The following is a 22,775-nucleotide window of genomic DNA, read 5'->3' as shown; positions in this document are numbered from 1 at the left end:
AAAAGAACAAATAAATTCTAGTAGAGCCATCATTTTTTGATAAAGTATCTACTGAGTTCATTGTTGTTTAGTCGTTAAGTCATGTCCGACTCTTTGTGACTCCATGGACCAGAGCATGCCAGGCGCTCCTGCCTCCCGGAGTTTGATCGAATTCATGTTGGTAGCTTCGATGACACTGTCCAGCCATCTTGTCCTCTGTCGCCCCCTTCTCCTCTTGCCTTCACACTTTCCCAACATCAGGGTCTTTTCCACGGAGTCTTCTCTTCTCACGAGATGGCCAAAGTATTGGAACATCAGCTTCAGGATCTGTCCTTCCAGTGAGCACTCAGGGTTGATTTCCTTTATAATGGATAGGTTTGTTCTTGCAGTCCAGGGGACTCTCAAGAGTCTCCTCCAGCACCACAATTCAAAAGCATCAATTCTTCAATGGTCAGCCTTCTTTATGGTCCAGCTGTCCCTTCCATACATCGCTACTGACTATGCGGACCTTTGTCGGCAAGGTGATGTCTCTGCTTTTTAAGATGCTGTCTAGCTTTGTCATCGCTTTCAGCCCAAGAAGCAGGTGTCTTTTAATTTCGTGGCTGCTGTCACCATCTGCAGTGATCATGGAGCCCAAGAAAGTAAAATCTGCCACTGCCTCCGTATCTTCTCCTTCTATTTGCCAGAAGGTGATGGGACCAGTGGCCATGATCTTAGTTTTTTCGATGTTGAACTGAGTTCATACAGAAACATTAATTACCCTGTTTCCCCAAAAATAAGACCTAACCTGAATATAAGCCCAAGTATGATTTTTCAGGATGCTCATAATACAGTGGTGCCTCGCATAGCGAGATTAATCCGTTCCGGATTAACCCTCGCTATGTGAAAACATCGCTAAACGGAACATAAAAACCCATAAAAACATATTAAACCCGATGTTTAATGCGTTCCAATGGGCCCTAAACTTACCGTTCAGCGAAGTTTCCTCCATAGCGGCAGCCATTTTCGCGCCCTCGGTAAGCGAGGGGAGGGTGCGAAAATGCTGCGTGCAGCCATTTCAGGCGTCCAGCGGCCATTTTAGAACCGCCAAACAGCTGATCCGCGGGCATCGCAAAGCGAAGATCGGTAAGCGAAATGCTTACCGATCGTCGCTATGCGAGTTTTGCCCATTGGAACGATTGGTATGCCTCCGCATTAGCAATCCCGAAAAGGGGATCGCTATGCAGATTTGTCGTTGTAAGGTGCGCTCGTTAAGCGAGGCACCACTGTATAAGCCCTACCCCAAGAATAATTTCCAGTTAAGTGAAACCCCGCTTTCCACCATTGTGCAGCAACCAGAAGATGACATGACTGTATTTGAATAAGTGTAGAGTGTTGTACATGCGAAAAAATAAAACATCACCTGAAAATAAGCCCTAATGCATTTTTGGAGCAAGAATTAATATAAGACCCTGTCTTATTTTCAGGGAAATATGGTAGCTACATGTTTAGCCTTCACTTACTGTAATGTAGAAAGGCTGTTTTCATTTATTAAATTATAGGATTGTTATTTCCCCTCTCAATGAAGCTCCTTTGTTTTTAACAGCTGCTATAGGTAGAGATTCAACAAGTGCAGTTCTTTCAGCCACTTCAACTCCATGCCAGGAAAGGCAGCACTGTTGAATTTCTCTCTGTCATACAAACGATATAAGGCAACTAAGTCTGCTGTTAAACACACACACACAAAATATGTTCTCTGCATGTGTTGTCAGTAATCTTAAAAGCACAAGAAAGCTCTGCACTGCTTTTGAAATTTTTTTACTGCCATTCTATACTACTTATTCAACAGGCTGCAAAGATATTTTCCCAAATGTATTTAATGTTCTAGATTTTCAGCTAAGCCAGAAAAATTAAGCCCTAATACATTTTAAAATATCAAAGCAAAGAGTCTATTAGAAACAAGAGATTCCTCCCCCCGGATTCTGATTGGTGGAATTTTCAGGAAGTGCCTTCAGTTTCCATGGTAAGAGTGGGAAGATAAACATGTCTGTGATATTCAGCTAAGATCCCCAAACCACTTTAGAAGTATATATGCACTTCAGACTATGTTGCCATAAGAATATATCTGTACAGTAGCAGACTCCTAGTTCAGTGATGTATCACACAAAATTAAGCTACTGGAAGTATCCCTGGAAAAAGGTAATGACTCCAACCCTATAACTGTACTTAGAACAGGAAGCCAATCACGCTAAGGATAGGGAACCAGATGTATTAGAAACATTTCTGAAACTGCCCTCCCTTGATCACTGAGCTGTGATAACACGAGACATGCCTTAAGATGTTTATACATCAACCTTCTGTTTTGGATTTGTAATCTATATTGAACAATGCAGCCTTCCAATTACATATTGGACTAGATATAGACAAACCAATATTAGTCTCATGTGCTTTTTCACTACCATATAAAGATGTGCTAAACATTCCTTTAAATCAGGGGTTTCCAAACTTTTCACCATGAGGACCACATAATATAATTTTTCCACATTTCTGAGGACCAAAGGAACGTGCGTGCACATATGCACAGACGTACACACTCACTCCTGCCTGCCCACATGCATGCCTGTACACACTCCTGCCCGCCTGCATGTGCACACTGGACAAAAGGCAAAGGATCTGGCCTGTGGGCTATACTTTGGAGACCACTGCTCTAAACGCATGCAGAGAGATAATGTAGTATCCTCCAGTGTAGGAAACAAATTCGTATGATTTTCCAGAGCAGCCATGTATGTGGCTGTTTTTGCTCTTGTTTCTCCTTCTCTCACCTCCAAAAGAGAGAGAGAGAGAGAGAGACTGCTTTTGTCAGAAACAACAGTTTGACTATGGTTGTTGTTTCAACTTATATCCTGCCCCATAATGTTAAAGCACTCTGGGTGCTTTACAACATAATTATGCAAACCACTTTGCGCCCCACCCCCAGGAAGCTGAGTATTCAATTTATCAAGTTCGGAAGGATGGAAGGCTGAGTCAACCTTGAGCTATCTAACCATCAGGATCAAACTCGGGTTGGGAGCAGAGGCTTGACTGCAGTTTAACCACCGCATCACGGCGTCTCCTTCCCATGAACATTCTCTCCTAGAAAAGTGACTATATTGCTGCTGTTGCCTTGAAGCGCAGGCAAACATGAGAAAAACCATAAAGGACCTCATATTTACAGGCAAGACTATAAATATTCTGAGAATTCAGACCAATCTCAAAGAATAATCCAGCCTTCTTCAGGGATCTGCCTAGAGGGAGAGGCAAATGTATGCAAATTGCCTGATAGAATCCCAGCTGTGCTATGCTAAAGAGTAGTCTTGAAATGGATTCCTTGCAGACCAAACAGACAGAAGGTAGAGAAACTCATTCTAACTACTGCAAGTCCATAAGGATTAAAAGAGCTGGGCAGGGGAGGCCTTTTGTGACATCTAAATCAGGTAATGACTTGTCTCTGTCTTCTAGGATATACTTTTGCTTCTGTCCTATAAACTTCAGCAACTAAAGTCAAGTGGCTGCATCTGAACATTTATCTACGCACATGGCTCAGACCCAAAATTTCTCTTCAGAATCAAAAGTTAGCTTGCAGTGCAAAGGAAGAAGACTGTTGTCAATCAACAGGGAGTTAGACAAACTTGTAGATCTATTGCTAAGCATCTAACTTCTGTCCATCCCAGACCTAAGCAAAGCTGCTGTAACTGGAAATACGATTACATCAGAGGCTGTCCTTCCCTGTCCTCAAATGATGTAAGAAAAGGGTCCAGGAAGCAAACTGGATTTTTTTTTTCACAAAACCTTCCATTTATGACTCAACTACTTCTAAATATGTCTTCTACTGTTTTTGTCCATGTTTTTATGGTAATACTAGCAGGCATGCAAAGCTTAATTAGGATCATAGTGTGTTCACAATGGTACTTGGTTTAGTGTTTCTTAACCTGGGTGATATCACCCTCCAGGGGGCAATTTCGTTTTTCAGGGGGCGATGGAACGAAAAGGGGTGATGCGGGGGCAATGGAACTGCTGTCCCCCCTCCGCCATTGAGGAAGTTATCATCGCCCCCCTCCCCTGCCGCCAGATCCAGAGCAGCTGGTGCTGGCAGCAGACACCATTGAGGAAGTTATCATTGCCCCCCTCCCCGCAGCCACACTGCCGCTGCGTCACCATCGCACTGCCATCACACCGCCAGATCCAGAGCAGCTGGTGCTGGCAGCGGATGCAGTGCCGCTGCCATTGAGGAAGTTATTGTTGCCCCCTCCCTGTGGCAGCACCACACCGCCACTGTGCCATAGTCGTCGCCACCGCCGCCACCACAGGGAGGGGGGAGATGATTACTTCCTCAATGGCTCAAGGGGGCGTTTTTTTCAAAAAGGTTAAGAACCACTGCTTTAAACCTCTGCTCTGCCACTGCTGCCTAGAAGACACCAGCCCACTCTATCCCAAAGCTACTGTCACTGAAACCAAGCCCCCCACTGATGCCAATTTTTATCCATGGCAGCAGAGGAAAACGCTAAATACAAAATGGTTAAGCACCCACATTCCAACCCCAACAGTCTCCATCCTGCACCAATGTATGCATACAATGACTGCCCATTGGGGTGGGGATGGGGTATTTTCAAAAAAAAGGACCCTGTTTTGGGCCTTAAACTTATTATTCATGAACACATGAGACTACTGGTATTAATCATTAACATTTATACAGCGCTTTTCAAATGCTCCAAAAATGTTACATCTGCTATGTCTCAATAATTTCCACAAATAACCCTATGAAATAAAATAGTTACTAGTAGTCCTATACTGCAGAAAGGAAAGTGAGCCACGAAGTTTGCAAAAAGCCACCTAGATCTAATGATAAAGTAAAGCTCTGAACTAGCAGCACTAGAACTCACATCCCCCCCCGAACATCCATTATTTGAGATTATTTCTTCCTTTGGACGAGATTTAACAGAAGGACAAAAATACAAAAAGGAGCATAGAGTTTAAAAGGGAGCATGTGAAGAAACAAGTTATATTCTGAACATGAGTGGAGAAATTTCTTACCATAGTCTTGCTTACCCATTGTGCTTAGATAATGGTTGATGGCTTGACATGGGGGGCTGGGAGTCTGGGTTGCCTTGTCACAACTCATAGGTCCAGGACTCCTGTCGGTGTCAAAAGAGAAATACCCACTGGAGGATCGGGACAGCAGTGGGGATCTTCTTACAAACATGAACAACGGGGATCTGGTAGCAAAGGGACTTGGGCTGGAGGGTGGTGCCAATGGTCCCTGAGGACTATTCGGTGATGAACTGTCCCTCTCGCCTGAATTACCTGGATGCTCAGTTGGCAAAGTGGTAGGGGCCCCGGGCCGAAAAGGGTGAGGCTGAACTGGCCTTTCTGCAGGCTGCAATTGTCCACCTTCTCTCTCGCACTCAGAATTTAAATCAGAAGATTGTTTTGCCATTTGATTTTTCTTTCCTTGTCCTGCCAAAGGGGGGAAAGGGGGAAAAAATTCATATTACCTCTAAGATTCACCCAGCCTAGATCAACAGTGATGACTTAAAAGATGGCAATGCAATTACTACTACAATGTTAACAATATAAACTCAGCATTTAAGCGCCCCCTCATGATATCATATACTAATTAACCTGACATGCCACATTTTAAAAAACATAGTTGAAAGTGTTATACCTGTGCTAGCCAATTGGAAAACTTCAGGCAAAACCAGTAACAACAACAACAAAAAGTTTTAAAACAGTACTTTGGCAGTTAGTTTGACCCCGGTTTCAAGTGTGACCATATTGTTGAGGAGAGAGAGGAGCTCAGTTAAAAACGTTTTTTTAAAACTTTTTCAAGAAAAGAAAGCAGAAATATTAGATCCCCAGCCCCTCCCAGACATTAGAAGGGGGGGATGAGATACAGTGTTGAAATGTTAACTGAGGAGTCGATGCCGTGATTGTGCAGGACGGGGAAGTCGGCCAGGCTCTCTCGCTCCATTGTTCTAGCGAATATGCTGATCACAGCAAGTCTGGAAAGATTTGGCAAGAGCCATCAGTTGTAAAGTGCGTCACAATAGTTTGTGCACTGCAAAGTGCTCCTCCGTTCACTCCTCCTTCCCCTCCTCCCGTTACGGCTGCTTCTGCACCGCCAGATCCCCTTCTCTTCGGTGCATTGCAAGAGAGAAAAGACACGGGGAAGCGTCTTCGTTCCGGGACCTCCCCGAGGGAAGATATACCGCGTCTTTGACTCGGCCTTTTGGTGTAGCGCTGGCAAATCCAAAAAGGAGATCCCGACACACACACAAGTGGTCACTTCAAGAGGAAACATTACGCCTTCCGACGCTCGCTCTAACTCACCTTTATTTACTTTCTTCCCAAAATATACTACAGGCTCTGACTGGGCTGGGCAAAGCGCTCCATCTCTGCCCGGTGGACAGGCGCGAGCAACAACAGGTTGGCGGAAAAAATGCCGATTTCAAGACAGCCCTACACCGAGTTGGCAAAATCATCCCAAGGAGGGGACACACAAAAAGGTGTGGCGAGAAAGAGGAGGGGGCTAGAGTCCTGCCCAGGCAAATACCAGCGGGCGGGCTGGCTGGGGGGGGGGGGGAGGGAGCCAAGAAGGTAAACACATCCCCCCGCGCCGCGACTTGAAAAAGCAATGCCGTTGCAAGTCTCGGCGCAGGCGAGCCCTCTACACCGAGCGCCACCGGGTGAGACTAACAACCGGGAGAAACGTGGAGAGGACGGACCTCTCTCTCTCTCTCCTCTCCGCCCGCCCGCCCCTCACTTCTCAGATGGAGCCCAACAAAGGGAGACCGAGCGCAAGGCAAGAGAACAACAAACCGAGCACGAAAGAAAAGAGGGAGGGGATAAAAAGGGGAGAGAGGGTGGAGACATAAAACACACGATCATCCTCGAACCCCGGCCTCCCCCAGAGCACCCCTCCCCCGGCTGTTACTTACGGCTTTATGGCTTCTGAGTCATCCCCGAGGAAACCCCAAAACTTCCCGCGGAGAGAGTGTCCCCCCCCCGGGGCAGACGAGCGGAGGAGGCTGGAAAAGCAAAGCCTCGGTGCGCGCGCGGGCGCCTGAGCAAACGGCTCTCTTTCCCCCCCGGAGCTGCCGGTGGGCTTGCTGCTGCTGCTGTTGTTGCTGCTGCTGTTGCCGCCGCCGCCGCACACCGCATACACAAAACAGCGCGCCCGCCCGCCCGCCCGCCGTTCCCGCCGACGTCCTTGCGCGCCAGCCAGGAGGGCACCGCCGCGCTGCTGCGAGCGACTCTCCGAGCCCAAGCACAAGAAAGAGGAGCCCTCCCTTTCGCCAGAGAAAAACATTGGCTGGGGCGAAGGGAGCCAATCGGAGCGCGCCAGGGGCGGCCTCGCTCCGCCCACTCCAGCGCGAGTACAATGTTTACAAACTCAGCCAGAGGGAGAAGGAGACACACGCAGGCACACGAGCGCGCGCGCTCCCGCCGCGGCCTGCCACAACCCCGCTCCCCGGCGCGCCGCGGCCCGGCCGCTCCGCCCTCCCTCCCTCCCTCGTTCCCAGCCGCTGCTGCCAGGAGCGACGCCGGTGCCGCCGCGAGCGACAGGCACAACCCCGGGCTGAACTGCGCTCCGTCGACGGCCACATTCGACATGTCCGTCTTCTTTTTCAGCCCCGGGGTGCCCGGTGGCGGGGGGGCGTTGTAAGTTTGCAAAAAAAAAAAAAAAATCTAGAGAGAAGCCTTCCCGAAAGCCCGGCGACATATGGTGGTGGCACCAGCTTTCGTAGGGCAAGAACGGCGGGCGGCGTTAGAGGCAAAGTCACAGTGAGCGCCAGCCAGCCAGCCAGCGGCACGAAGCGGCACTACCCGCGGCTCTTCTCCCACCCGGAGTTCTGTATTCATCCCGCTCGACTCCACTCCATTTTCCTTCAGTATCCCACGCTCGGGAGCCTTTTTACCCCCGTTAAATGCAGAGCATTCTACCTCTCATAGCTCATGGAGCGACTAGAGTGCACCTTACCAGATATAGCCCTGCTCAACCACGTCCCCACCTCCGTGGCACTGAAAGCAGTCCATCGGCCCCCGTCTTTTTGCTCCCAACTCACATTCTTCCACTCCCTTCATCCTCACCAAAGCAAAGCACCTTCTTCTACAGATCCACACTTCAGGTGCCTACCTCTAAACATGCCTCCCCCCCCCCTCTCTCTCTCTCTCTCTCTCTCTCTCACACACACACACACACACACACACACACACACACACACACACACACACACAGAGAGAGAGAGAGAGAGAGAGAGAGAGAGAGAGAGAGAGAGAGAGAGAGAGAGAGAGAGAGAGAGCACGAGCGAGCAAGGGAGAGCACTTGCAATGAGAGTTCTCATTCTCCCCACCAGTACCTGGGACAAACAGTCCACCCTGTATTACTACAAACAGACATTTCTACAACCACACTAGCCCACCACATCATCTTGTATACTACTCTGCTTTACAAAAATGTAAATTCGGGGGAGCTATGTAACTTCAAAACACTCAAGGAGACACTCATTAGGCCCACTAGGAAGAAACCAAATTTGGCAGCAGAGGACATTGGCAATTATAGGCCTGTCGCCAATGTTTCCTTCCTTAGTAAAGTGGTGGAGAGGGTGGCGGCTGACCAACTTCAGGCTCTTTTGGATGAAACCAATGCCTTGGATCCCTTCCAGTCAGGCTTCAGGCCGCACCATGGCACAGAAACAGCATTGGTCGCACTGCTGGATGATCTGCTGAGGGAGGCTGATGGGGCAAAATGTCCTTGTTGGTCCTCCTCCATATCTCATACCGTCGACCACGGTATCCTCCTGGGGAGGCTCTCTGAGTTGGGAATCGGTGGCCTGGCTCCGATCCTTCTTGGAGGACCGCCCTCAGAGAGTACAGCTTGGGGAGAGTGTTTTGGCCCCGTGGAGTCTCAATTGTGGGGTTCCGCAGGGCTCGATTATCTCCATAATGCTATCTATGAGGCCGCTGGGTGGGGTCATCGGGGGTGTCGGGCTTTGTGCCATCAATATGCTGATGACACTCAACTCTACATCTCCTTTTCACCTATCTCAGTGTATGCCGTTCTGTCCCTTCAGCACTGTCTGGAGGCTGTACTGCGATGGATGCAGGAGACTGGGTTGAGGCTGAACCTGGACAAGACGGAGGTCCTAAGGGTGGGCGACGCCTCCACTGGTGGTTTGGGAAATTCCCTCTCTTTTTTGGGGGGGTGACTCTCACCACGAACAGTGAGGTTCGCAGCTTGGGGGTCCATCTGGATCCGGCGCTCACCATGGAAACCCAGGTAGCGTCAGTGGTCCGTTCCACCTATTTCCATCTGTGGCAGATTGCCCAGTTGCGTCCCTATCTTGATGGTGGGGGCCTCACCACTCTGGTCCATGCGCTTGTAATCTCAAGATTAGACCACTGCAACGTGCTCTATGTGGGGCTACCTTTGAGACTGATGCGGAAGCTTCAAATGGTGCAGAATGCAGCACCCAGACTCCTTAGTGGGACGAGAAAACACCAGCGTGTTTCTCCCACTCTGGCTGCCTTGCATTGGCTGCCCATTCACTTCCGCATTGATTTCAAAGTGTTAATGATGACTTATGAAGCTCTAAATGGTTTAGGACCTCAATACCTAGCAGAATGCCTTTTCCCACCTAGATCTACTCGAATCACTCATTATAGCCAAGAAAGATGGCTGAGGGGCCCAACGCCGAGGGAAGCCCAGAAAGAAAGAACAAGAAACAGGGCCTTCTCAGTAGTGGCCCCTCGACTCTGGAACAGTCTCCCATCATATGGGTTATGCTGCACAGGGACACTATGGACAGGTCATAGTGGAGAGTTCTGACTAAATGCAATCCATCTGGAGCAGGAACTCGCAAGCCACTCCAGTATCTTTGCCAAGAAAACTCCACGAACAGAAACAAAAGACTAAAAGATATGACACTGGAAGATGAGCCCCTCAGGTCAGAAGGCATCCAACATGCTACTGAGGAAGAGCGGAGGACGAGGGCAAGTAGCTCCAAAGCTAATGAAGTGGTTGGGCCAAAGCTGAAAGGACGCTCAGCTGCAGACTTGCCTGGAAGTGAAAGGAAAGTCCGATGCTGGAAAGAAAAACACTGCATAGGAACCTGGAATGTAAGATCTATGAACCTTGGTAAGCTGAATGTGGTCAAACAGGAGATGTAAAGACTTAATATTGACATCCTGGGCGTCAGTGAACTAAAATGGACGGGAATGGGCGAATTCAATTCAGATGATTCTCATATCTACTATTGTGGGCAAGAATCCCGTAGAAGAAATGGAGTAGCCCTCATAGTTGACGAAAGAATGGGGAAAGCTGTACTGGGATACAATCTCAAAAATGAAAGCATGATTTCAATACGAATCCAAGGCAGAGCTCTCAACATCACAGTAATCCATGTTTATGCACCAACATAAACCACCACCATGTGGAAGAGGCTGAAATTGACCAATTCTATGAAGATTTACAACACCTTCTAGAACTGACACCAAAGAAAGATGTTCTTCTCATTATAGGGGACTCAAATGCTAAAGTAGGAAATCAAGAGGCCATCTCATGAGAAGACTCCCTGGAAAAGACCCTGATGTTAGAAAAGTGTGAAAACAAGAGAAGAGCCTGGCATGCTCTGGTCCATGGGCTCACGAAGAGTTGGACACGGCTTAACAACTAAACAACAATGCAACACCCCTCCTCCCGAGCGATATCTAATGAGATGGACTGCAGTGTACAAAACGTTTGCCAAACAAAACTTGTTAAAGTGCCACAAGGCTTTCTTTTTATTCCCCTGTAGAAAACGGTAGACTTTGGGTGGCGGACCACAGTACTGTATATTATTTGTTGCTGCTACATCTAAGAACTTTTATGCACAGATCCAGCCGGCCTCCATAAAATGTCCCTACCCCTCACATCTCATCCAGTTTTAAGCTCCTCACAAGCATACTACATGCCATGATTCCCTCTTCACTCCACAACACCGGGTGTAATTCTAATCACCACTATTACTTTTCACACACACCCATACACAGCATCAATAAAAAGCTCTGCAACACTTCTCTCACAGATTATGCACCATCATCCTGCCTATACTCACAAATACCTTGCCTTCAACCAAGTCCTCACTCCCACTACTCAGCCACTCTCCCTATGAGTCATATATGAGTTCCACAATTTACAATGCCATTTCTCTACACAGATTCTCTGTCAACTGTGAAACCTAGGAGAATCTAGCAAATGTATTTTGCTCCAACAAATGAGATCCACAGTGCAGCAGCGGGTCCTCTGGACAAGGCATTTGTTCCTAGAATTATTGGTATTTTCTGATTTTTTGCATGAAATTTCCAGGAGCTTGTGTCCTAATAAATATATCCCTGTCTTCCTGCTCCATTTTTCTTGCACCACTGCCTTTGGACACCACTCCCTAGACTGCTGAGGCATCTCTGAAACCTCTTGAGATGAGGGTGGTTAGCAGTGAAGCATCCCAACACCTCATTTTCCCATCTGCTCCCTTCCCCATGCCCACATCAGGCATCACCATTCTCTCTGCTCCTCACAGTTCCTCCACTTATGGTTTCTTCTATTCCCACCTCATATACTGTTTTTTTTTATTGAGGAAGTTCAATTACACAAAATCACACACATATGGATAGTGTTTGTAAAAGGATTGTTTTTTTAAAGGTGAGTTTCAAGGTGTGTAGAAAAGGAAGTGCAATGATGTTCAGCAACAACAACAAAAGCCAAAGGGTTAGGGAGGGACAAAAAGATCTGGGAAAGTGGCCAAAAAAACCCACTTAGTTCCTGTCCATACTGTTATTAGGGGTGATGTCATCTTGATGGCAGAACAAAGAAAAAAACCAACAACACCAGGAGCTTCAAAGACCAATCAGATATATTTCATGGAACAACTGGCTTGTCTGGATAAGGCCAGTAATACTGAGATATGAGTATATAAGAAAAAAACAGGTTCAATGTTCTTTCCTCACAATCATATAACTCTAGTGTTGTGCCCTTGTCTGTTTTTCTGACTTGCCCCAGAAATCTGTGTGGCTCAGAGAACATAGGATGAAGGGTGGGACACAAATACAAAAGATAAAATTTTACTATTTTATTATTTTATTATTATTTATTCATTTATTTCTATTTGTCCTGCCTTTTCACTATATAAATAAACAGCACTGAGGGCAGCTAAGAAATACCACTAAAAACAATGTGAATAATAAAGTCTTTACACTGATCCCAACAATGATGATCACAAGCTACCTTGAATCCCATTTGTGGGAGGAGGGGGATATAAACGGGACTTTTAAAAACAGTAAATATTAGAACAGTTTAAATAGTCTTTCTAAGAGCAGTGACAGTGAGAACTGATCTCAGATTTGATAGGAATGTATTCTACAATTATTCCCTGTGCTTGTTTCTCAAACTAGAGACATAAGTGGGGGAGGTGCAGCAAACAGTTTTACGTGTCTTACTAACAGGTCTATAAACAATGAAGTCTGTTGGCCTTTTTCCCCTTTCTTTTCATTGCCTATCCTTGGCTAGCTGCCTGTCCAAACAATCACAGTGCTGATATGTTAGTGCACACTGTTAAGTCCAAGTGCCCTCTCCCTCGGCTGATTATCACATAAGCCTTTTTTAAAAAAACACTTTTTATATACAGTACTGTAGTTACAAAACTATCTGAGGTTACTAAAGATGTGGCCACATGGGGAAACTGATAGCAATCTGAACCACTTGTGGAATGGTCCGTTGTGATCTATTTCCCAGCATGGGGAAATGCACTCCAGCGCAACCCTGATCTTTGCCCGAGCTGGACTAACTGTAGGACTTCTACTTTTGGGGGCCACTTTTTGAAGCAATTTCCTAGCAGGTACAAAGGTCACTTTAATGGAGATTGTTCTTGTTAAAGTGACCCTTTCTGATGCAATAAGGGCACACCTTTGCAGCCATCTGACCGCACTCTAACACAGATGAGGGAAACTAGATACTGTATGATATGGAAGGAATTGCAGAAAGAAGGTGAAAGTAGGCAGGTAAAGCAAGTAGGTCACTGATGCTGGGTAGGGAATGGCGAAGAAGGAATGAAGGTCTATCAGATGAAGTCTCTACAGAGAAAACAAAGAGGATGCTTTCATAGGTATACAGCAAGGAAAAGGCACAAGTAAGAAACTAAAGCTGACTGCCAGATCTGTGTGAGCAGCCTCTATCTTTTATTTAGTATATTCTTCCCTAATAAGGCTCATGGAGGCATACACACCAATCCAAAATAATATCCTACCTAGGCAGGCACTCACTGAATCCAGACATGCATTGGTAAGGTGGCTGCTTCTCAGATCATGCTGTGGAAATTGTAATGTGCATACCTCTTGAATTCCTACAATGTTCTAAATGCAACAAATGACTCTTACACAAATTAACTAACCACCACAATGGATCTTCCCCTAATCTTCCATGAATATGCCACCCATGTACCCTAAAATCACTCCTCATATTTGGAACCAAAATGAACATTTGTTGTTTTTAACATGAGGATGTTAAATGTTGCTGCAAATATTGCTGGAATCTTGCTCCCACCAACCCCACCCACCATAAGTAAATGGCCAGAGATGATGTGAGTCATAGCCCAAAATATCTGATATGCTACATGTTCCCCATCTCTTCATTAATTTCTCTGGCCCAGTTTCAAACCCTAGTTACTGAGAGGCAGGTCATAATTCAGAAGGGAAAACCCTCCCCTAAATCTTTCTTCAGATTTAGGAAAGAGCCCTGCTTGGCTCTTCACCTGACACATTTTCAACAGTGTACTCAGCTCCCCTTGGCACAAGATGGTTGGTGGGTAAAAACTTTTAAAACATGATGAGTGTAAGGAACAAAAGAGCACCCCTCTTGAAATATTAATGCCAGAGACAGAAAATCGAAATGGTACTGCCTTCTCTCCTTTTTTTGAAACAAAAGTGCAGCATTAAAAATACAGTCATACTTGAAATTTGCAATCCTGTTCATATTTCCTTAAGGAGAAAGGTATGTTGAATGCATATGCATAAGACTGTGGTTTTAATGTTGCTTACTGTTTTTGTCCATGATACCAGAAATGGGGATCCTGCGGTGCTCTGGATGTTGTAGGACCACATCAGCTGTCAGATTTGTCTATTCTGTGATGGGTCAGCATAGCCAATAATGAGGGCTGAGAGGAGTTGTAATTATACAACATCCCATAGGCCACACATTCTCCACACTGTGCTATTCTGTGTGTTCCACGGCCACCTCACCTGGACTGAATAATCTGATCTCCAGACTTTTTAACTTCAGCTCTTATCCTTCCCAGCCAGCATACCGAACACAGTTAAAGGGCTTAATGTTGGAAAAGGCTAGAATAGACCCCCTTCCACCCCAAACTTTTAAGCATCTAACTACCCTGCACTGTGGAGTTTATCTTGGAGCAACCATGTCCTGGGTTGAACCAAAACAACACTATATTCATAACTCATCCTTAAAAAAGGGTTCCTTCTTTCTACCCCAATATCCACAACTCCACAGATATCACAAAGGGGGGTGGGAAGCCCCTCATCCACCCCAAAGTAACTTACAGTATTTCTCTAGCTCTCTCCCCACCATATTTCACAGATCTTTACTTGTGAAATACCGTAACATTCCACTCCTTCTTTTCTCTGCCGTCACTGTTTCCCTGTCTTGTTTATGGTGGGAAGGCGGGATACAGATATATTTAAAACAGACAAACGCACACGCGCGCACACATAAGCACTTAATCTCCTCCTCCCTGGGCAGCCTCAAGACATATTACTGTCTGACTCAGAACTGCAAATGACCGTCTTCTCCCCAACCAGCAACACACATTCTATATATACAGCCAAATTATTTTGACATCTTAAATAAAATAATCCCACAAACACTTCTCTCCTCCCTGGTAGGTTTTTAAAAGAGGTAATAACACAGATTAAGTAATGATCATTTTGCTCCAACTCTGACCCATAACAGCCCTTAGTATTCCAGTTCCAATCTACTTAGTTTATCACTCTGGTTAGCATCTGCCGGGTAGGTGGGGCTCGTCAGCCATGGAAGGCAGCCCATCTAGGAGAAGGAAAACTCTGATTTCAAGCCTCCACTGCCCTGTGGCTATATCCACTCATGGAAATGGCTTCAGGAGTTAACCTAGAGCAAAATCTCGAGGCAGTTCCTGTCGTTCTGCCAACTCCTGCGACGTTGCTGGAACCAGTTGTATTGGCTCTTGCCTTTCCATTGGACCATTTCAGCAACGTGGAGAGGGGGGATCCTCTATACTGTATTACTTTACTCAGGCTTCATGCTCTGGAGAGGACACTCCTCGATACAGAGCACGTTACCATGATCTCTCGAGACTGAAGGATGCCTATGTATCAGCATCTGCTAATTAACCACTTGATAGTCCCATTCTTTTGTTAAAGTACCATTGTTATTTTGTCTATTATCTGTCTCCTCACCGGAACACAAATCTCACCAGCACCGAATCAATTTTAGAAGCCATGCATTTGCACTCTGTATTTGTATGAAGAAGTAGATTTTGATCCACAAAAGCTCCCACTGAAGTAAATCTGTTAGCTTTTAAAGTGTTGCGATAGTTTGCCTCTACCCCAATCCCTTCTGCTTTCTCCCCTTTACTTGTGCCTACCTAACCTTTTTTTCAGAGATACCCAGTGCGGTGTAGTACAGAGTGATGGTCTACGGTTCTGGGTTCAAATCTCTAACAAGCCACGATGTCTCACGGGGACGGGGGGGCGATTGGAACTGGCAATGCGACTCCTTAAATATATCACTTACTGTACCTTGAACATCCTGTTGGGGGCGCTATAACTCGGTTCCAACTTGGCGCACAACAGTCACAACAACTCCCTTTCAGGGTGACCGAAACCACCCCATTTTTGAGCCTCCTCCTTGGGCAAAATGGTGCATCCGGCCATTCCCCTGCCCCTCCTTCAAAGATCCGCCGCATCCCACTACCGAACCGGCGACCCGTTCTCAAAAGGAGATTACCACTTAAGGCCCTCACTTTCCCTCATTTGACTTACCTTTGCTCCCTTCCTTCCTCTCCCGGCGCTCAGCCTTCTTCAGGATGGCCCCTGCCCTCCTTCCCGCCCTTCAAGCCGGCTTCCTCCAGAGGCGCGGGAGCGGCGAGGTTGCCAGCAAAAGGGCGCCTGAGGGAACAAGGCCAGCCACGGGGCCAGCAGGGCTCCAAAGCCGGCCTCAGGGACGCCCAGATTGCTGGTGGCCCTTGGACCGCGGGGTGGGGGGTGGGAACCCAGAAGCCGACGGCACTCCCCGCCACTTGTTGTCAGCCTGAAAAACAGGCGCCTGACGGGAAGAGTCCTGTCGCTGACTTCTGCCTCGTTTCGGTCGCCACTCACCTACGGGGTGGAGCTCCGTCGGAGAGAGAAGCCTAATGGCGCCTTTTTTTTTTATGAGAGGAGGGGGGAGAAAACTAACCTGCGGGGGGGGGAGTGTGAGTGTGAATTGACAAGCCACGGTTTTAAGGGGGTGACAAAGCGTCCCACAAACTGGCGGGAAAACGGGGGACAGCGGAGTCGTCGTTCCTCGGCCGGCCTTAGGATCGCCTCACTTCAGGCATCGTATAATGGAGGACGGTCCGTGGGGATCGCGCGCACTTTGCGCCTTCGTCTCGAGGGCCCCTCGGGCGCGGGCCTCGTAACGCAGGGCGCGCACGCCCCACACGTACCTTTCGTGGCTGTTGGGTACGAAGCCTGCGGGTGACAGATTCCGTCTCATGTACAGTAATTGAAAACAGAAAGATGTGACCTGCTAAAAAAGAAGCAGCAGCAGCCAGAAGCGATAAGGAGGTTTTGTCAAACTTATATAAGATGCGGAACGCTTCGCTGGGATTCAGAAAACAAGTTTTTAAGAACGGTGAAAGTGGCCGGAGAGGCATACACGTGTATATTTGTTTCATCTCACTTGCCACAAAACGGGTTTTTGCAAGGTGCTCAGGCGGTGGGAACCTATCAAACTGGCTTAGCCAAGGAAATGGTTAAAACAACAACAACATGGCCACAACATTTATACTTTACTGCATTAAGAGAAAGCTGGTGTTCTGACAGAGAGGTGAGTCTCCGGCAGAGATGGGAGTTGCGTCACTCCCAACATTCGTGGGGAAGGAACCCCTGCCCTGTCCTAAGTGTTCAGGTCACTTCAGTTTCCTCCACATTTTGTACAGTCCACATATCGCACCATAAAAGAAAACAAATAGCTCGACTATAATAAATAAAAATTGATTATAACAGAGTAAAACAGATCAATTCCTATAATTACAAATAAAGACATTTTCTAAATACAGTTAGTGTTTACAGATTACTTTCATGGAAATTTGTTAATCTTTGTACTGTACATTTAAGAAAAGACTCACGGCTTTGGTGGAGTACTATTTTAAGTGCTGCATGCCCGCAGTGGGATGCAGTCCCCTAAAGTTTGTTGATCTTTAAATTACAAGATTCTTGTCATTGCTTTTACAGCAACAGACTATTAACACAGCTACTCTTGTGGAAATTTTTAATACGTATGTAGATTACCTAGTTCTTGCTTGTTATTAGTCAGGCAGCTGTCTAGGCTTGACAATAACGCATAGCATTTAAACAAGTCTAAAATGCTTCAGTTTCAGTATCTTACACAAATCCTGTAAGGCAATCCAGTTTTCAAAGAAATGCCGATGTTAGTTCAACAAAATTGTTAAAAAGTCTCGTGGCACCTTTACAACAAGTGGGTTTATTTTAACATGAGCACTCTCACACATGTTTTAATACTTGAGGCAGTGGACTGTAATAGATTAACATTCATGCTAAAATAAATCTGTTAGCTTTAAAAGTGTCACAAGACTCACCCTCCCTAGCTTTAAAGGTTTCATAGGATTCCTCTCAATTTTTGTAAGGTAGATTGGAGACAGGAAATCTTGTGTGTGTTTGGGTGGCTGTGTGGAATTCTAAGACTTGCAGTCCAAGAATCAAATGTTTTCCATCTCTAAGCACACCATACTTCTCCCCAGATTACAGATACTGTATACTTTGCAAGGAATAATCAGTGAATAATCAAACTAAATTTATTCTGCAACTTTGCTGTCACATTCGGTAAAGGTACTGTCATTAACTGCCCTGCTCTTGCAAACACAGGGCTGTGGCTTCCTTTAATGAGAACATCCATCTGATACTTGATCTTCCTGTTATCTTCATTTTCCCCCAGCATTATTGTCTTTCCCATCGAGTCTTGTCTTCTCATGATGTGCCTAAAGTACGACAGCCTCAGTTTCATCATTTCCACCCCCCCCAGACTTCAGGCATGATTTGATCTAGGAACCACTTGTTTGCCATTTGGGCGATCCACAGTATCCGCAAAGAATTCCTCCAGCAGCATAATTCAATGGAATCAATCTTTTTCTTGTTGGCTTTCTTCACTGTCCAGCTTTCATATCCGGCACATACTAATTACACACGATAGAACAGAAAATTACTGTGATCTGGAAAAGTCTAGCTTTGGTCTTCTTTCTGTATCTTAAGCAGAATAAAGGTTTTATTCCAAATACAATTAAAAATAAATATATTGCGTCTTTCCCTTCGGGATGATATAACTGCTATGATCTCACATTTAGAAAATGAATACATTATGAACGTTATAAATACATCCTCCCGTATTGGGGAAGACTGTGACCGGGTGATGTGTGTGCATATACAGTCTGTTGTGCAGGTCCTAATTGTTGATCAGAAATGTTAAGACCCTCAGATCACCCTTCTTATGGTTTTTTATCTTTATACCAGGCTTCGAATTGATAGTCCTTAAAATAGAGAACTGCTCTCTATAAAGATAAAAGATATGTCCAGATAATGAATGTGTGAAATCAGAGTTACCCTTTGTTAATGCCAGTACAAGTTTAGTATTAGAAACCTCCGTATACATGACTGCTCCTGCATATATGAGTCCTTTGGAGGCTGGTGATTCCCCCTTCTGGAGTGCCATGAATTCACTCCAGCTTTTAGTCTGTACAGTACTTTAGAGAAACTACCCAATGGGCTGAAGCCTATCCCAAACATTGGTTCAGCACTTTAATCATTCACATATAAACTATAGAAGGAATTTACAGAACCCCTGAAACTGGAGTCACCAGCTGCCACTAGATGAGTTTTTACCATCTATGCTGTTAACTATGCTGCTGTACTAATGCAGATGGAGTCAGTGTCAGCATTCAGCATCATGAAGTAGTTGTCTGCACTCCAGCAGGCAGCATGTCTGCTGTCTTTGGCCCCATTTCTGACACATAGTCATTGCCAGCTGGCTTGTAGCTGCTATGTAAACGTACTAGAAGCATAGGAAGTTGCCTTCTGCTAAGCCAGACTATGGGCTCATTCAGACCAGTATTGGTTACTCTGAGTGGCAGAGGTTTTCCAGGGCCTCAGGCACAATTCTTTCTTGTTGTTGTTGTTTAGTCGTTAAGTTGTGTCCGACTCTTCATGGACAACAGCATTCCAGACCCTCCTGTCTTCCACTGCCTCCTGGAGTCGGGTCAAATTCATGTTGGTAGCTTCGGTGACACTGTCCAACCATCTCATCCTCTGTTGTCCTCTTCTCCTCCTGCCTTCACACATCAGGGTCTTTTCCAGGGATTCTTCAAGGATTCTTTCTTAGTTCCACCTAAAAATCCTTGGGTTTACCTTGTGGTCTCCCATCTGAGTACTAACCAGGATTGAACCTTGCTTGGCCTTTGAAATCACATGTTCAGGGTGGTAGGGTGGTGCAATTCTTTTTCACTCCAAATTCCAGAATTATCCATTCTGGGACAAGTGGCCATGATCTTAGTTTTTTTGATGTTGAGTTTCAGACCGTTTTTTGCGCTCTCCACTTTCACTCTCATTATGAAGTTCTTTAATTCCTCCTCACTTTCTGCCATCAGAGTGGTATCATCTGCATATCTAGCTGCCTAGAGCGGTCATATTGACCAGATAGGTGGGGTATAAACAAACAAACAAACAAACAAACATCTGAGGTTGCTGATATTTCTTCCGGCAGTATTAATTCTTACTTGGGATTCCTCCAGTCCAGCCTTTCACATGATGTATTCTGCATATAAGTTAAATAAGCTGGGGGACAATATACAGCCTTCTCGTATTCCTTTCCCAATTTTGAATCAGTTGTTCCATATGCAGTTCTAACTGTTGCTTCCTGTCCCACGTATAGGTAAAATCTAGATTTATCTCAGATTGGTGAGTGCTGTCTTCCATTGATTACATTATCTTTTTCCCTTTTCCATTCACCTTTGAAACCTTGTATGCCATACTGTATTAATTAACTGATAGTAAATATTTGTAAAGAAATAATGCTCCTTACCACTGCCAGATAAGCCTGTTCATCATTGGCTTGTGAGGCTGTTAATATAGGAAGAAATCAGCCAGAGGTTACCATGCCAAGGCTTTAAATATAGGTGGAACTAAGTAAAAGAGGTAAGAATGTAGATTAGAGGAATGACTCAGTCACCAAAGGGAAGGCACAGACAGAGTGAAAGATGACAAATTATTCAGCACAACAGGAAAGAGGGAGAGAAAACAGTGACACAGATGAAGTTCAAAAGCTTCAGTTAGTTAAAAGAAATATGAAAATAATGTGTTTTGTATAATCCTGATAGACTCAACTAGTAGCATAGGTGCTTCTTGCAACAGGAGTGGATATATATCATGGTTCTGTTCCTTGTGGCTCTTTCTGTTTCAGTCTTAGTATACCTCCCACAACGTCCATTGATTAATTTTGCAAAGGCATCAGCACTCATTTGTTCTCTCAACATACTTTGACAGTCTTATGATCTAAAAAAATGTTTCTTTGTTTAAAAGGATAGATGTTTTAGGGGAGGGGGTGACTAGATGTATCAAAATGATTCAAGCCTGGGAAGAGGAGAGCACCGAATGATGAGCAGGCCAAAATCCCCTTTAGTCCTTCTTCCTCTATGGAATCCCCGAACACTCAGTAACTGGGAGTTGTCACAGGATATTAGTCAGGATTTGTTTCTGACAATCCAACTCATGATGAATGGTTTGGTTGCTTTGAAGCTTGTCCAGCACCTCTCACTGTTAGCAGAGCATATGCATACTGTGGTGGATTCAGCCCTCTGAAACATTAAGTCACCTGGAAGAATACCCTTGAAAGCGATCACACTGCGTCTCTTAAAACAAGCAGGTTATTATTTATTCTACAAAATTCATAGTGATGCAATGGTATCTTTTAATGATATTAACCACTCTTGTATACTCATTGTTTTCAACTTTAAATGCTGCCTCTCATAATTTGTAAGCTGCCTTGGGTCCTTTTCAAGGAGAAAGGCGAGGTAAAAATATTATAAATAAATAAATAAATAAATATATAAATAAATAGAGATTCAGGGACCAATATTTTTCACTACTTCTCAGGTATAAAATAGTTTCAAATACTTGAAAGGGTAGTTATATAGAGGAGGGGCAGGCTTGATCATCCCAGAGTGCAGGCCACGTAGCAATGGGCTCAAGCTACAGGAATCTAGATTTAGGCTGAATATCAGGAAAAACTTCTTAACTGTTGGCCAGGATTTCTGGGAGTTGAAATCCAAGAACATCTGGAGACCCAAGGTTGGGGACAGAGTGTCAGACTAAGACTGAGACATTAGTTTGAATCCCCATTTGGCCATGGAATATCCACTGGACAGGAAGGCAAAGGTAAAACCACTCCTTAGAGATCTCACATGTCTTGAAAACCCAATTAGAGTGGCTACAAGTCAGATGCAACTGAAAACACACCAGTATTAAGTCCATTGCAACAAAACCAGCCAAGAGTCTTTGGAGGAAGTGAGGTCAATAATTCTAAGAGCAGGATTGGAAGGAAGGCCAGCATTGGTCATAGCAAGTGAAAGATAATCTAGAAAATCTGAAGAGATCTATATATCTGCCTCTATCCATTTCAACACAGGCATCTTCCCTGCAACCTGGACTGTGTCCTTTTACTTCCAACAATCACGGCTTCCACCCCATTCTGTTTTCTAGGTTATATCTAGGCAGACTTTTCACATCCAGTATTTTAGCACCAAAATTGGAGTGGGAATCATTACCCCACTAAAAGTATGTATTTGGTGATGAGATCCCTGTTCCACAGATTAGTGCCTTACAGTGCATCTCTGTTCAGAAGTTAGTCCCCCTTACACTCAGTGGGGCTTCTACCCAGGAAAATGTGCATGAAGGCTATAGCTTTAATGCACGCTCTGTGATGCAGGAAATAGCACTAGAAGTGAAGTTCTCTTTTCAATGTTTTTCCATAACAGTTTCTACCACTCACAAGAAACAGCCAGTTGCCCAATCTAGAAAAGAATGTTTTAAAAATGTTGAGAGGAAGTGGGGGCAAACAGGTTCCATGTGGCTTGACTCAAGGAGCACAGGCTGTTCTGAATGAGATTGCAGTTTACAAGGGTTTGTCTTTCCACTGCGATGCGAAAGCCACCTCTTTCAAAAGCTCTTCTCTAAGAAAGAGATCCCTCTACCCACCCTTGTACAGCCTTATCTATCTATCTATCTATCTATCTATCTATCTATCTATCTATCTATCTATCTATCTATCTATCTATCTATCTATCTATCTATCTATCTATCTATCTATCTATCTATCTATCTATCTATCTATCTATCTATCTATCTATCTATCTATCTATCTATCTATCTATCTATCTATCTATCTATCTAAATTTACATGCCGCCCACACTACCCAAAGGCCTCTGGG

The 22,775-nt window shown here is 45.2% G+C and overlaps 2 protein-coding genes across 10 annotated transcripts in view; one reads left to right on the top strand and one right to left on the bottom strand.

Moving 5' to 3' along the window:
* LOC140704068 (uncharacterized) overlaps nucleotides 1-13,625 on the top strand; it is a 342,640-nt gene extending 329,015 nt beyond the window's left edge. For both annotated transcript variants that reach the window (XR_013540248.1, XR_013540245.1), the window contains one exon: nucleotides 11,193-13,625. The gene's annotated coding sequence lies outside the window, so the exon portion shown is untranslated. The remainder of the gene's footprint in view (nucleotides 1-11,192) is intronic.
* Nucleotides 1-16,237, bottom strand: part of BCL2L11 (BCL2 like 11) — a 56,856-nt gene extending 40,619 nt beyond the window's left edge. For 2 of the 8 annotated variants that reach the window (XM_078382883.1, XM_020808363.3), the window contains exons 1-2: nucleotides 6,933-7,072; nucleotides 5,044-5,451 (exon numbers count right to left, since the gene is read on the bottom strand). In XM_078382883.1, coding sequence (XP_078239009.1) covers nucleotides 5,044-5,431 — 388 coding nt within the window. In that variant the 5' untranslated portion in view covers nucleotides 5,432-5,451; nucleotides 6,933-7,072. Of the gene's footprint in view, nucleotides 1-5,028; nucleotides 5,452-6,324; nucleotides 6,867-6,932; nucleotides 7,073-7,975; nucleotides 11,159-16,059 lie in introns of those variants that run through there. The other 6 variants (XM_072988760.2, XM_072988733.2, XM_078382881.1 and 3 more) reach the window with 6 other exon arrangements.
* Between the last annotated feature and the right edge of the window lie 6,538 nt (nucleotides 16,238-22,775).

Source organism: Pogona vitticeps, chromosome 1 (assembly GCF_051106095.1).
Source record: "Pogona vitticeps strain Pit_001003342236 chromosome 1, PviZW2.1, whole genome shotgun sequence".
Lineage (NCBI taxonomy): Eukaryota > Metazoa > Chordata > Lepidosauria > Squamata > Agamidae > Pogona > Pogona vitticeps.
Note: the sequence above shows the minus strand (reverse complement) of the source record. Positions and strands in the feature narration are given on the sequence as shown.